Raw genomic sequence first — 15,694 nt, forward strand, 5'->3', positions numbered from 1 at the left:
TTTGGTCATCTTTTCTTCCTTTTGTAATATTCTTCTCTGCTGCATTCAATTTTTTTAAAGACCTATTTGTGTCCTTCTTTAACATCAGAATTTATCTTGATATATAGCTTGTATTTTGTTTCTGCTTCTTTCTTTTTCTTTTAGATATAAAACATATCATGGAAATTTACTCATTTTACATGGGTACCTCCATTGTATACATGAAGTATACATCTTATTAAACTTCTGTTTTACAGAAATAAATTTTATATAAAAAGTATACCCCCAAGAAAAAGAGTAAAATGAGCATTCATGTTTTGATCACAGATTTAAAAAAAAAATGGAATGTGTCTTTGAAGCCCTAAACACAGCTACTTTTCTATGTATTTACTGAGCATTTAAGTTGGTTTTCTGATTCTAATCAACATTTTTCTGTCATTGCCTTTCTCTGCATGGTTTTGTATCTTTCATTTTGTCGACCTTATGTCAGTAAAGATCTCTAGATCTCTTCTTCAAAGTCTTTAAATCATCACATATCTATCTCCACCTTTCCTTTTTTCTAAAACTGCCTGTTTTCTTTTTCTCCTCAATTCAGACATTAAAGATGTTTTCTTCTCTTTTTCTACATTGAATAATGTCCTTGTTCTCTTTGTGTGTACTTTTTTTTCTTCTTATAGACTGTGGTCAACAAATATCAAAATGTATTTTTGTGTCTTTTTCAAACATATATGTGTTTTACTTTTTTTAAATCTTGGTTACTCATCTCTCAGTTATGCCTTATGTTTACTAATATGTTATTTTATCTTAGCATACCAAAATGGATATGAATAGTTTATTTATAAAAAACTGTATGGTTACGCCAGGTGTGGTGGCTCATGCCTGTAATCCCAGCAATTTGGGAGGCCAAGGCAGGTAGATCATTTGAGGTCAGGAGTTCAAAACCAGCCTGACCAACATGGTGAACCCCATCTCTACTAAAAATACAAAATTAGCCAGCCATGGTGGCACTTGCCTGTAATCCCAGCTACTTGGGAGGCTGAGACAGGAGAATCACTTGAACCCAGGAAGCAAAAGTTGCAGTGAGCCGTGATCACACCATCACACTTCAGCCTGAGCAACAAGAGTGAAATTCCATCTCAAAAAAAAAAAAGAACTGTATGGCTATATCACTTTACCTGCTATATGTACCATAAAATTGTTCTTCATATTATTTATCTAAGATTATAGTTTCATATAGAATGCTTTCAAACTATGTTCAGTTGAAACTGAGAGGACCATAGTTTATAGATTTGTTTCTTTGATATGCCATAACATAATATCTGTTTAAACAATTATTAAATATTTACTGTTAAAAATACTTGACTTACTAGTTCTTACATTTCTGCAGATATAAGAAATGCCTAGAAATGACAATAAATATGTTAAATGTATTTGGAAATGAAGACTTCAGTTGCCATGGAGACTTAAATACAGATCAACTGAAAATGGATATTCTGTTTAAGAGGCAAAAACAGAAGGTAATTTAAAAAAATTATTTTATCTTAAGGTCTAGATTACATGTGCGAGAGGTGCAGGTTTGTTACATAGGTAAATGTGTGCTATGATGGTTTGCAGCACCTATCAATCCATCACCTAGGTATTAAGCCCCATAGACATTAGCTATTAATCTTGATGCTCTCCCTCCTGACCCCAACAAGCCCCAGTGTTTGTTGTTCCCCTCCCCGAGTCCATGTGTTCTCATCATTCAGCTCCCACTTATAAGTGAGAAGATGCAGTGTTTGGTTTTTTGTTCCTGCATTAGTTTGCTGAGGATAACAGCTTCGAGTTCATCCATGTCCCTGCAAAAAGCATGATCTCATTTATTTGTATGGCTCCATAGTATTCTATGATGTATATACACCACATTTTTTTGTCCTATCATTGATGGACATCTGGGTTGATTCCATGTCTTTGCTATTGTGAATAGCTGCAATGAACATACAAATACATGTATCTTTATAATACAATAATTTATTTTTAAACATAAGGTAATTTTAAATCAGTTTGGGGATTAAAATTATGTAATTTGGAGAAATATTAATGATGGATAAACCCAAATTCAGCCAAAATTCATTTAAGGAGGTTGATTCTGAGCCAGTATGGTGACTGTGGCCCTGGATTACCCAATCTCAAGAGCTCTTGAGAATGTTTCATGAGACAGTCACATTACAGTTTGGTTTTGTACATTTCCAGCAGACAGAGTTGTAGGGAAAATCATAAATCAATATGAAGAAGGCATACATTGGCTCAGCCTAAAAGTGGGACATCAAAAAGGAGGGGCTAACAAGTCATAGGTGGGTATTAAGGATTCTTCAGTTGACAATTGATAAAGAAAATCTGTTGTCTAAAACTGGAAATAGGTATAAAGGAAGGCCTTAATTAAGATAAGGTCATTATGGAGGTTAAGGTTCTTATTATGTAGATGAAGCCTCCTAGCTGGCAGCCCTCAGAGAAAATAGAGGGTAAATATATCTTTTCAGACTTTAAATGCATCAGGATCTTAGTTAATCTTCTCTAGATCTGGGAAGACCTAGAAGGGGAGAGATTGGGCTACGTTAATGAAGACTTCTTACAGATACAATTTCCCCCACAGAAGACAGCTTTGTACGGCCATTTCAATCTCTTGGCCCTGCAACAGCCATTTCAAAATATGTCAAAAACTATATATTTGGAGGTAAAATACTTTGATTTTTTTCAGCTTCTTCTCTCTGTGATGCTGTACCAGAATCAGGTTAGAAAGTAAGCCACATTATAAGAGTTAATAAAACCCATCTGATGAGATTTGATTGTTTGAAGGGTGTGATTCCCAGACCCTTTAGATAGAAATTGGGGCAAAAGAATACAAGGTCTTGCTCCTCAATATAAATCTCTCAGTGCTTTAAGCAGTGAAATGTTATTCATTTAATTTTACAGACTTGATACTAATAAAAATGATACTTTAAAATATATATGTGTATATATTTTTCTATACAAAAGACATGCTGTTGATTCTCTTATGTTTTGAACCCTGGCCAGTGATCTGAAACCAAGCAGCGCATGTCTCCAGATCACTAGTACCAAATAAATTTCGGGGTGTAACAGGTTTATTGAGAAATAATTAACACACCATGCAATTCACTCATTTAAAATATACAAGTCATTGAATTTTAGTATTTTCAGAGAGTTATGTAATCATCATTACAATCAATTTTAGAACATTTTCATCACCCTAAAAACAAACCCTACATCATTTAGCTATCTTCACTAGTTTTCCCTTCCTCCCTCAGCCCTAGGGAACCACTCACCTTCTTTGTATAGATTTGCCTATAAGCCTCTGAAATAAAAAGCAAGTGGGACTGGCTTATTTCACTTAACATAATTTTTCATGCTGCATCTGTGCTGTAGCAGGTATTGATGCAGGGCTTTTGCTCCTTAGTTCAGCTAAATCTGGGTTCTTCTCTCATAACCAGGAAAAATTAGCCACGTGGACACATTGAAGGGTGAGAAGGACGGAATTTATTAAGTGAAAGGGAAGCTCTCAGCAAAGAGAGGGGTCCTGCAAACAGATTTCCACCTCACAATTGAATACCAGGACCAGCACACATTAGCTGAAGAGGACAGGCTCCTCCTCTGCATAAGGTGTGAATTCTTGGTGGCTCCACCCCAACCCCCCAGTGCATGTGGGCCTCCAGTCTGCTGCTGGCATGTCCAGGCAAGCCCCTGTGCAGGTTCTTTTATCTGCATCAGATGTTTTATCTGGTGTAGACACTTGTGGGCCTGGAGATTCTCCGGGGACACTTCCATATCTGCCTAGGCATTTTGCTGTCTCCTGCTTCTATCAGTATCAGTACTTAATTTCTTCTTATTGCTGAGTAATATTCCATTGTATGGATGCTTCAAACATTTTATGTAACCATTCATGAGGTGATGGACCTTTGGGTTCTTTCCACTTTTTGATTCTTATTAATAATGCTGCTATAGGCCAGGCATGGTGGCTCACAGCTGTAATCCCAGCACTTTGGGAGGCCAAGGCAGGTGGATCACGAGGTCAGGAGTTCAAGAGCATCCTGGCCAACATGGTGAAACCCTGTCTCTACTAAAAATACAAAAATTAGCTGGGCATGGTGGTGCATGCCTATAATCCCAGCTACTCAGGAGACTGAGGCAGGAGAATTGCTTGAACCTGGACCCAGGAGGCAGAGGTTGCAGTGAGCTGAGATCATGCCACTGCACTCCAGCCTGGGCTACAGAACAAGACTCCGTCTCAAAATAATAATAATAATAATGCTGCTGTAAACATTTATGTATGAGTTTTTGTGCTTGCATATGTTTTTATTTTTCTGGAGTATATACTTATGACTGGAATTTCTGGGTTATATGGTAACTTCATGCTTAACCTTTTGAGGAGCTGCCAGTTTGTTTTCCAAAGTGGCTGCACCATTTTACATCCCCAGCAGCATTGGATAAGGGCTTTAATTTCTTTACATTTTTTCTAACACTTATTTTCTTTTTTTATTGAACAAAGATTTCATCCTGTGGTGTGAAGTGATACCACAAGGTGGGTTTGATTTACATTTTCCTAATGACTAATTACATTAAGCATCTATTAATGTGCTTATTATCCATCTTTATATCTTCACAAAGATTTATACCAATGTTTTCTTCTGAGAGTTTTATAGTTTTAGCTGTTACAGTTAACTGTTTTATTTTGAGTTAATTTTTAAATGTGGTATTATGTGAGAGTACAACTTTATAATTTTTTTTTTGCACATGGATACCCAGTTGTTCCAATAGCATTTATTGAAAAGACTATGCTTTTCCCATTCTGTTTTTTTGTTAACCTTGTATGAAATCAATTGACTGTAAATGTGCAGGTTTATTTTTAGATTATCAATTCTTAGTTTATGTCTATTCTTATACCAGGACCAAATCAAATTTAATGAGAAAATTTTTTCAATCATGTTGCGTATTACCAGTTGTCTTATGTCATAATAAAAATTAAATGTAGTAGAATATCTTTAACTTCACCTTTTGTGTCTCAAAGGAGTCTGTGGCCAGCGTATACCTTACTTACTCTAAGACATGATGGGAAGTCAGGCTTAAAAGACACACTATTTCCTTTTTTTCTCCATTCAAACCTTTAGTCTCTTATCCAGTGCCTCCCTTTGTAGTTTCATTTTCAGTAAATTTTGGTCACAGAATCTGCTGACATAGTCTACTATTTAGTGCCTTATGTCTTACTAACTCATTATAATTCATAGAATCATCCATAGATGTTTACCATCCAGGAAGGAGAAGTTTAAGTCTCAGCTGCCAGCTTTCCTCAGTGGAAATCAAGTGAAGTCATCATCTTTCAGTTCGCAGATCCTCTTTCCACCTGGCAGCTGGTTCTCTTGGGTAGCACTGTGGCTAATCCTTTTCTTGGTGCAGATCTTGCATTCTCAGAAACCACAGTTTCTGTGTCGACCTCCTTTTACTGAAACAGAGATGCACAGCTCTGCTTTCTAGCTCAGTAGAGGATTCTTGGAATAAAAATTTAACTCATTCCAAGAAAAAGTTTTAGAAGTGCAGCACTTAAAAATCAGGTAATATTCAGGCAATTTATCAGAGACACATAGTAGATTAGTATTTTGACTTTCAAAATTTCAGAGCCAAGTTGTGTGCTATAGAGAAGCATTGTGGTATAATATAGAGATGGGATGGTCTTAACTTCTCCATACAAACAAACGTGAAGTAAGGTAAAGGAGAAATTGCATTTGATGTCTTAACACTCAAAGTATGCTATGTTTATTTTACTTCTGTGAAGAGTAAAAGTCATTCCATAATTTTCTCCTTATTTCCTCATTGAGAAGAAGGAAAATGAAAATCGAATACAGATTGATTAATAAATACTCAAAGCTTCTTCTTTTAGAATTTTCATTAATTGAAATCAGGTAAATGTCTGATTTTGGTTATATAACCAAGTATTTCCAGTTGTTTTTCAAATCATATGTCTTCTTGCTTTGCAGTCTTATTTCCTAACTTGTGGGGAAATTGTAAGGAGACACCCTTGCCTTATTATCAGAGTTCATAATTGAAGGGGGTTTTAGGAGAAGTTCCTCCTCAGCAGCTTACATCTCTCTCCTGGTTATCTGCTGCTTCTCAATAATGTTTGTCATCAATAAATTAACCTCAACATTTATTAGATCCTACTTTAAAGGAGACTCTTTTCTGCTACGTAAGTTATGTTTCCTGTTGTCTCTTTTTAAAACTTATTTTTCTAACAATTACCCAGAGTTTTGTGGCTTAAAAGAAAAACATTTATTTTGTTCATGAACCTGTGGTTTGGAAAAAGATTGGTCAGGACAGCTTGCCTCTGCTCCCCTCAGCTTCCCTAGGAAGTTGGAGAAATTGAATCATATGAAGCTTTTCTCACCCATGTGTTTGATGGTTGATGCTGGCCATTGGCTGGAACCTTGTCTGGGGCAGGCAGCATGAACGCTGACACTGGCACTCCCAGGCTGTCTTTGTGGACTGATCTCTCTCACAATCTGGGGGCTGAGTTCGAAGGGAAAGCAGTCTGAGATAGGGAAGCCACATGGTATCCCTTTTACTGCATTTTATTCATTTGGAGAAGGCCATCAGTAAGGATGGCCCATATTCTATTCTTTTAATGGGATGAATATAGATTCTCTTTTGTTTTAATTGACATGTATATACATAATTATGGGCTATAGAGTGACATTTTGATACATTTATATAGTGCATAATGATCAAGCTAACTAGCATATTTACTACTTTTTACTACAACCATTTTTCATTTTTTTGAATTGTGAACATTCAAAATCTTCTAGCTTTTTAAAAATATTCAATAAATCATAGTTAACCATATTCACCCTACAATGCCACAGAACATCAGAACTCATTCCTCTTATCTAACTGTAATTCTGTATCCATTAACCAGACTCCCTTCCCCTACTTCTATGAGCTTTTTTGTTATTAAGAGACAGGGTCTTGCTAGTGTAGTCTGGGCTCTGGGCAACTGTAGTCATCCAGACTAGAGACAGTGATTTGATCATAGCTCACTGCAGCCTCAAACTCTTGGGCCCATGTGATCCTCCGACCTCACCCTCCTGAGCAGCTAGGATTATGGGCGTGCACCATTGCACCTGTTTGATTTTTTACTTTGTAGAGATGTCTCTCTATGTTGCTCAGGCTGCTCTGGAACTTTTGGCTTCAAGTGATTCTCCTGCCTCGGTCTTTCAAAGTGCTAGGAAATTACAGGCATCAGCCATGTTGCCCAGCCCTCGATTTCCCTTTAGCTCCCACACATGAGTGCGAATGTACAGTATTTATCTTTCTGTGTCTGCACTTAACATAATATCCTCCAGACTGATCCACATGGCTACAAGTAAGAGGATTTCATTTTTTTATATGGTGAGTATTCCATTGTGTATGTGTACCACAATTTTTTTGTCCATTCATTTGTTGATGGACATGTAGGCTGATTTTATACATTAGCTGTTGTGAATAGTGCTACAATAAACATATGAGGACAAGTATCCTTGTGATCTATTGTTTTCTTTTCTATTGCCTGAATACCCAGTAGTGGGGATGCTGGACCCCTCGGCAGTTCCATTGCTCATTTTTTGAGAAAACCTCATGTTGTTTTCTATAGTAACTGCACTAATTTACCTTCCCACCAACAGCATGTAAGAGTTTACTGTTCTCTGAAACCTCACCAGCACTTTGTTTTGTGTTTTCTATGATAGCCATTTATTGAAATGGAGCAAGATTATATCACATTTTAGGTTTCATTTGTATTTCCCTGATGATTAGTGATACTGAACATTTTTAAATGTATTTATTGGCCATTTGTATTTCTTTTTTCTCTCTTAAAAAAAAAGAGAAATATCTAATCAGATCTTTTGCCTAGTTTTGAACTCAGATTATTTTTGTTTACTGTCAGGGTGTTTGAGTTCCTTGTGTATTTTGGATATTTGTCTTTTATTAGATGAATAGCTTGAAAATATTTTCTTCCATTCTACAGGTTTTCTCTTCACTCAGTTGTAGTACCATTTGTCTATCATTTGTTTTTTGCCTATGCTTCTGATGTCTTACCTATACAAATCTTTGTGCAGACTAATGTCCTGAAGCATTTTTCCTATGTTTACTTATAATAGTTTGATAGTTTTGGGACTGACATTTCTGTCTTCAATCGATTCTGAGTTTATTTTGCTATATGGTGTTAGATAGGAAGCTGGTATCATTCTTCATATGGATAGTTTCCCAGTGCCATTCATTTGAAGAGGGTGTCCTTTCCCCAATGTATGTTCTTGGCACCTTATTCCAAAACAAGTTGGCTGTAAATATGTGGATTTATTTCTGGGTGCTCTATTCTATGGCCTTTACCCCAAGAATCATTACTTCTTAAGATGCAATTCAAATTAGCATGAAACATTTGCGGTTTAGGAAAAGGCTTATGGCATCAGAATCCTTATTTACAGGATTCATTATTTTGTGTTTTTTTGAGATATGTCCTTGTCTATCATCCAGGCAGAAGTGCAGTGATGTGGTCATAATTCACTGCAGCCTTGAACTCTGGGTACAAGCCATCCTTTTGCCTCAGTCTCCCGACTAGCTGGGTCTAGAGGCCTGAGCCACCATGCCTGGCTAATTTTTCAAATTCGTTTTTTTGTAGAGATGGGGGTCTCACTATGCTGCTCTGGCTGATCTCAAATTCCTGGCCTCCAGTGATCTTTCTGCCATAGCCTCCTAAAGTGCTGGGATTACAAGCATGAGCCACCATGCCTAGCATAGAGTATTATATTATTTTCAAAGTCTTATTCTGAGAGCCATTTATTGACTTTGGCCTAAATAACTCAATATGATATCTCTGAAAGTTTTTTTTTGACAAATTTTGGGGAATGATGATGAGGGAAGAGGGTTAGACACTTTTTACTAAGAGAAAACTTAGTGCCATTTAAGGAGGAACAAAAATGAGTTATCAGAAAAATAAAAGTAAAAGCAAGTGCAAAAGTTCTGTGGCAAAGATGGTGACATTAAAGCATATTTTTGTGACTCATGGTAGCTTTAACTTTGTTCTTAAAATTCTGAGTAACTTAAGGGTTCACATTTGAAGAATCTACTACATTATAGATAACTTTATTGCAAGTCAATGCATTTCAAAATTTGCTATTGGTTTCGTATTAGATTATTGTCAGCCTACTTCATTATCAAGCTCTATTATTTTATTAATGCAGTTTGATGATCTTATGGCCGAGAAGGAAGCTGTATCTTCAAAATGTGTCAATTTGGCCAGAGACAATGAAGTTCTTCATCAGGAGTGATTATCTATGAGAAAAGTACAAGAGAAATGTGAAAAACTTGAGAAGGATAAAAAGATGTTGGAAGAAGAAGTATTAAATCTTAAGACACATATGGAAAAAGATATAGTAGAACTTGGTAAAGAACAAGAATATAAATCGGAGCAGGTTGAAATGGCAATGCAGGCATTAGAAAAATTAGAAGAAATCCATTTACAGGTTAGTTTTTAAAATCAGGTAAGTTTATCTGTCATGGGCTTTCATTTATTTCACTGCAAACTATATTTTGGATATGTATATATTGTGTTTCCTCTGCCTCTCTAACGCCAATTTCCTTTGTAGAGTTCTAGAAAAAAAAGTGATGTTTTTTCCTTTTAAATATTTAAATTTCCATTATTATTATAACAAAATCAATCTTTCAAAGTAATGATTCTCACTATAGAGTAAAAGAGGGAATTTGATGATTAAGACCAGTTGGCATAAGAGAAAACTGTGATTTAGAAATTATATGATACTTTTGAATTGGTCTTAAGCTACGTTGTTCATTGTTCACTTTTTAAAATTATAAATGGATTCTATTACTTTTTATAGGACCAGATTACATTAATACTAACATAATTATGATTTCAAATTTTTATAAATCAGACTTAATTCTGAATTCAGTTATTAGTTTTGTTGATATTGCTGATAAATATTTTAAGCTTCAGCCTCTTTCTAACATATTCAAAATTGCTCTTCGAATCATTGATTCAAAATGAAAGGCAACAAACATATGGTAATTAACTTATAATTGTTTTAAAAGTGTATTCTTTTCATTTGTTTTAGGCACAAGCCGAATATGAAAAACAATTAGAGCAGTTAAACAAGGATAATATGGCTTCACTAAAAGAGAAGGAACTCACACTTAAAGATGTGGAATGTAAATTCTCCAAAATGAAAACTGCTTATGAAGAGGTTACAACTGAATTAGAAGAATATAAGGAAGCCTTGGCAGTGACATTGAAAGCTAACAATTCCATGTCAGAAAAAATAATGAAGTGAGTCAAAACATATACTCATAGAAAATGAATTAAGCTCATTAATTTGTTTTGAAAGCATAATTTTTAGTGAGATGGCTTCAGGAGATCAGTAGGAAGTGAATGCTAATTTGATAAAGTAATTTTGGAAAATAATATTAGTAAATAATCCTACCTTTAAAATGTTCATCAAGGATAGTTTCTGTCTCTCTTCTCTTTTTTTGTTTTTGTGTGGTTTTTTTCCTCTGAAAAGTCTTATGTAGTTAACCTGACCTGTTAGTTTTTTTCACTAAGTATTTTTGAAGCTTTATGATTAATAAAGTGATCTTGTTATAAAATTACTTGTCAGAATTTCCCTAAATGGAAATATTAATGAGTTTATTTTTTGGTAGATCACAACCTAAACCCAAAGTGTCAAGTGATACTGCTACTCTGGGCACATCCTGGCACTCAGGCAGGGACTGTTTTTGATTGTGATCTTTAGGTGTTATCACTAGAGGGTGCCTCAAGAAAGACTATTTGTGTAACATTTTCAAGGTGTTACATAAGGGCATCCTTGTGAAATAGGGAATAATTATCACAGGAATGAAAAGAAGTGTAATCCACAAGGTGGTTCAAAATAACACCTTGTTCAGCCTGAAGGGGTGTGTGGAAGGCAGAAAGAACAAGCCCCACCTCCAGTGCCTTGGTCACAGTGTTGAGGGCTAATTGCCTTCAGAGATGCTTTAGTTCTTTTTGATCACCAACCAAACAGTCTAGTTCTCCCCCAGGAGTTGTTGCTCTGAGTTTTTCCTCAGCGCCAAATACTTAAGTGTTCTTAGATAGTGGGTGAAATGTACAAGGGTGAAACATGAAACTGGTTTACTAAACACAAGTATTTCTAGATTATTTTTGTTCATTTTAGTTTTCTTAATCTACATTATTTAAGGAGTACATGATGTTTTGATATAATTATTTATAGTGAAGTGGTTCTTATAGTCAAGCAAATTAACATAATCATTTTCCCACAAAGTTACCCTTTAAATACAAGTATTTCTAAAGGAATCTTCAGAATCTTATAAGTAGAGCTATTTTAGAAAGCAGCTAGGTTACCTACTGAGCCGTACATCACTGATAGCCATTTCTCTTCCCTGTCTACTTTGAACTGCTTGTTCAGTAGAAATCACCTTAGAAACACATACACTTATTTAGAATGATTTTAAAATTACAATTACTTACAAGAGGCATGCTCTCACACATATTAATGTGAAAACACTGTTTAGTGGGTAATTTGGTTTACTCTCAGGACAGCTTTACAAAAAATGCAAGACATTTAAGAATCATTCAAGGAAAAATGAAACACTAAGCATTTGTCTTTGCTCTCTTTACAGATCGGATAAGAAAATAGCAGTGATCAGCACCAAGCTCCTTATGCAGAAAGAGCGGGTGAAATATTCTCTCAGCACTCTTCCTACGAGGCCAGACCCAGAGTTACCTTGTGTTGAAAATCTTAATAGTACAGGACTCAACAGAAAATATATTCCCCAAATGCCTGTAAGAATTCCTACTTCAGACCCACAGACTTCAAATAACTGCAAGATCTCCTTGACTGAGGTTAGTTATGTGACCATTTCTCTTTTGGGTTTCATTTCTCTAATATAATTCTTATTTTTAATTTGGTGAAATACTGAGTTGTTCTGTTGACTTATGCATGTTAAGTAAAGATTATAATTAGCTTTGTTAATACAGAAAGGAAATGGGAACTTTACATTTTTTAATTCCCCAGAGCTCTCATTTTCAAGAGACACCCATTTGCTAACTTTATTCAATAAATGTGGCTAAACTGACATATTTAAAATTTCTTTAAGAGCTGCATTTAAGTTAGGTTTTAGAAATTGCGTGTTATTGCCTAATAACTGATGGTATACTTGGAGATGCTTTGTCTTACTCTACTTGATTGTAGTTTGTCTGTGGTTCATATCATTTTGTTGTTTTTTTTTTTTTGAGATGGAGTCTCGCTCTGTTGCCTAGGCTGGAGTGCAGTGGCATGAACTCAGCTCATGGCAACTTCTGCCTCCCAGGTTCAAGTGATTCTCCTGCCTCAACCTCCCAAGTAGCTGGGACTACAGGTGCCTGCCACCACACCTGGCTAATTTTTGTATTTTTAGTAGAGATGGGATTTCACCGCATTGGCCAGGCTGGTCTCGAACTCCTGACCTTGTGATCCACCGACCTCAGCCTCCCAAAGTGCTGGGATTACAGGGGTGAACCTCCGTGCCCAGCCCATACCACTTCTAAAGTTTCTTTGCACCATCTTAACTCTTCCCACCTATAATCACAAGTGAATGACTGGCAACCAAACACTTAACCACATATAGATATTTATTATTTAATAGAATCCAAAATAAGTGCATTTTTTGAATTAAATAAACAAAACATTGAAAGGTTCATTTCCATTTTTCTGTTAAAAGCTTTGTGCTTGGCCAGGTGTGGTGGCTCACGCCTGTAATCCCAGCAGTTTGGGAGGCTGAGGCAGGCGGATCACCTGAGGTCAGGAGTTTGAGACCAGCCTGACCAACATGATGAAACCCCATCTCTACTAAAACTACAAAAATTAGCCAGGCGTGGTGACAGGCACGTGTAATCCCACACACAGCAACCCCATTACTATACTAGGGGTATACCTAAAGGAAAATAAACCATTGTAACAAAAAGATTCATGCACATGTATGTTCATTGCAGCACTATTCACAATAGCAAAGACATGGAGTCAATCCCGGTGCACCCAAGGTAGACTGAAAATCCAAGGTAGATTGGAAAATTCCATATATACCATGGAATACTATGCAGCCATGAAAAGAACAAAATCATGTCCTTTGCAGCAACATGGATACAGCTGGAATCCACTATCCTAAGCAAACTATGCAGAAACAGAAACCAAATATCTCATTTTCACTCATATGTGGGAGCTACACATTAGGTGCACATTGACATAAACATGGGAACAATAGACACCGGAAAATAAGAATGGGGAGGGACAGAGTGGGCCAGGGTTGAAAAACCACTTCTTGGGTCATATGCTCACTACTTGTGTGATGGGTTCAGTTTTACTCCAAACCTCAGCATTCCTCAATATACTTTTGGAAGAAACTTACACAGGTACCACTTTAATTTAGAATAGAAACTAGAAAAAAAAAAAAAGAAAACTTTACCATACAAATTTTTTCAATAAGTAAAGAATATAAATTTCTTTTTAAGAAAAAATTTATTGAAGTAAAAAAATGGATTAAACTTTTATAAAGGACAGAGTTTTGCTAAGAATTTCAAAGCAATGCATTCATTGCAAAATATGACTTTAATTGTTTAACCTTTATTTTTATTTTTTTTTTTGAGGTGGAGTTTTGCTCTCTCACTAGGCTGGAGTGCAGTGGCACGATCTCGGCTCACTGCAACCTCCACCTCCTGGGTTCAAGCCATTTTCCTGCCTCAGCCTCCCAAGTAGCTGGGACTAGAAGCACGCACCACCATGCCCAGCTAATTTTTGTATTTTTAGTAGAGATAGGGTTTCATCATGTTGGCCAGGATGGTCTCAATCTCTTGACCTCGTGATCTGCCCACCTTTGCCTCCCAAAGTGCTGGGATTACAGGCATGAGCTGCCATCCCCAGCCATTGTTTAACCTTTGTATTAATAAAACACCACCTTTCTAAAATTATGTATATCTAATAGACCAATATTATCTATTTTTGTCAGATTACTCTAAACAGCATTACACAAATACATCCTCTATTATCTCAACTTAAAATAAGTAGAAATTTTACTTTACTTATGTGATTATTTTTCTATTTGAGCAAACTTCATGTTATGTCTAGTCACTAAAAATACTAAAGGCCACATTTTGTAAATGATATATTAATCTCATGATAATATCTCTTGTTTAACTTAAACATTATTATTTTTTTTTACTTATTTTAGATGGAGCCGGTCTGTGTAGAACAAATTACAGAAACAAAGAAAAGTATGTTGCCAAAATGTATTAATTAAATTTAGTTTTATTTTAGTAATAAAGTGTAAATAGCAAATGGCATTCCTTTTCATTGTTGGGTTAGTAGATACTACGTTCGGTATCTTTTTCTTACACACATCTAATGAAAGATGTGAAAACAAAAACTTTCACAGTGAAGAGTATACTTATGCACCATTAATTCATCATGTTCCATAGCTTAAAAAATTCCCAAGAAGTGTATCCATCTATTTTTTACTGGCTCTACAATTTCTTCACTTTTGCCATCCTCATGGAACTGGCAGCTGGCACACTGAAAAGATTCTCCAAAAACAAAGCCATCATCAGGTTCTCAGGATTTTGGCAGAGATTGAAGGCCAACAGGCCTCAGATTCATTTAGAAATACTTAGCTGAGCAATAACCCTTCATAAGCAGTCACTTGACAGGTGACATTTTAAATCTCCTGTCATTTACTGTGTCATTGGCTTACATCTGTCCTCAGGAAAAGTTCCAAAAATTTCACCATGAAATAAAAACACCCATGTCAATGTAATTCTTGTCAGGTTACTCAGCCTTGTGTCTTGCCACTTACTGCACTCTGCCCTTTGCCCTCTAGCACCAAAGTGGACAGAGTAGAACTCTGCAGGGCTCTTTGTTACCTCAGGCTCTTTGCCTTCGCCTCTTCCCTCTATCTGGCAAGATTTTCCTTGTTCTTCAGGCATCAACCTATGTATCCCCTCCACCAGAAAGCCCATGAGACTGACACAAAAGTGGGATAGATTTCCCTTCTGTGTGTTCCAGTAGTGCCCCACTGTATACCTGTCATGGTATTTATGACTCTATATGGACATTACCTGCCTGTCTTTTAGGTTATAGCATATGACTGTTGGGAGGTGGACCATGCCATCTTCATCTTGTAATTCCAGTGCTGGTTCTGGTACCTTAGCATGTGGCTGTTGAGTACATGAATGAAGAATGAAAAAGCTGTGATATTTAACCACAATTAGAATTAATGCCATGTGTAAATTATTTAATAGTAATTTTGTATTGTAATTGTACATACATATTTCTCATTCTTGTTAACTCTGATAACGTTCTCAACTCTTTAGATTTTAAACTTACACTTTGTTAACTGAAATGTTTTAGGTAAAGAACATAATTCTTTCTTTTTCTTTCCAGCTTTTGGTGTGTTGGACACTTGCTCCCGTCTACTTTCTTCTTGCTCCCATCTACTTTCTTCTCTAGAATCCACTGGTAAGCCACATCTAATGAAGAGAATATTTAACCATAAAATCTTAAGGAAAAGTTGTATGATTTAAAAGATCATAAAACTTTATTACTGGGCTATTTACATGAAATTTTAATTGTTTCTTATAAAATATAAAACATCACAA

General features: G+C 35.9%; 1 protein-coding gene across 1 annotated transcript in view; it reads left to right on the forward strand.

Annotated features, from left to right (window-relative positions):
- Positions 1-15,694, forward strand: part of LOC100601821 (ankyrin repeat domain-containing protein 18A-like) — a 52,003-nt gene that overhangs the window by 33,081 nt on the left and 3,228 nt on the right. Inside the window, 6 exon segments of the mRNA XM_030797364.1 lie at positions 1,367-1,496; positions 9,240-9,521; positions 10,128-10,339; positions 11,689-11,911; positions 14,272-14,314; positions 15,480-15,554. Of these exon segments, the coding sequence (XP_030653224.1) occupies positions 1,367-1,496; positions 9,240-9,521; positions 10,128-10,339; positions 11,689-11,911; positions 14,272-14,314; positions 15,480-15,554 (965 nt within the window).

Source organism: Nomascus leucogenys, chromosome 1a (assembly GCF_006542625.1).
Source record: "Nomascus leucogenys isolate Asia chromosome 1a, Asia_NLE_v1, whole genome shotgun sequence".
In the NCBI taxonomy this organism is placed as follows: Eukaryota; Metazoa; Chordata; class Mammalia; order Primates; family Hylobatidae; genus Nomascus; species Nomascus leucogenys.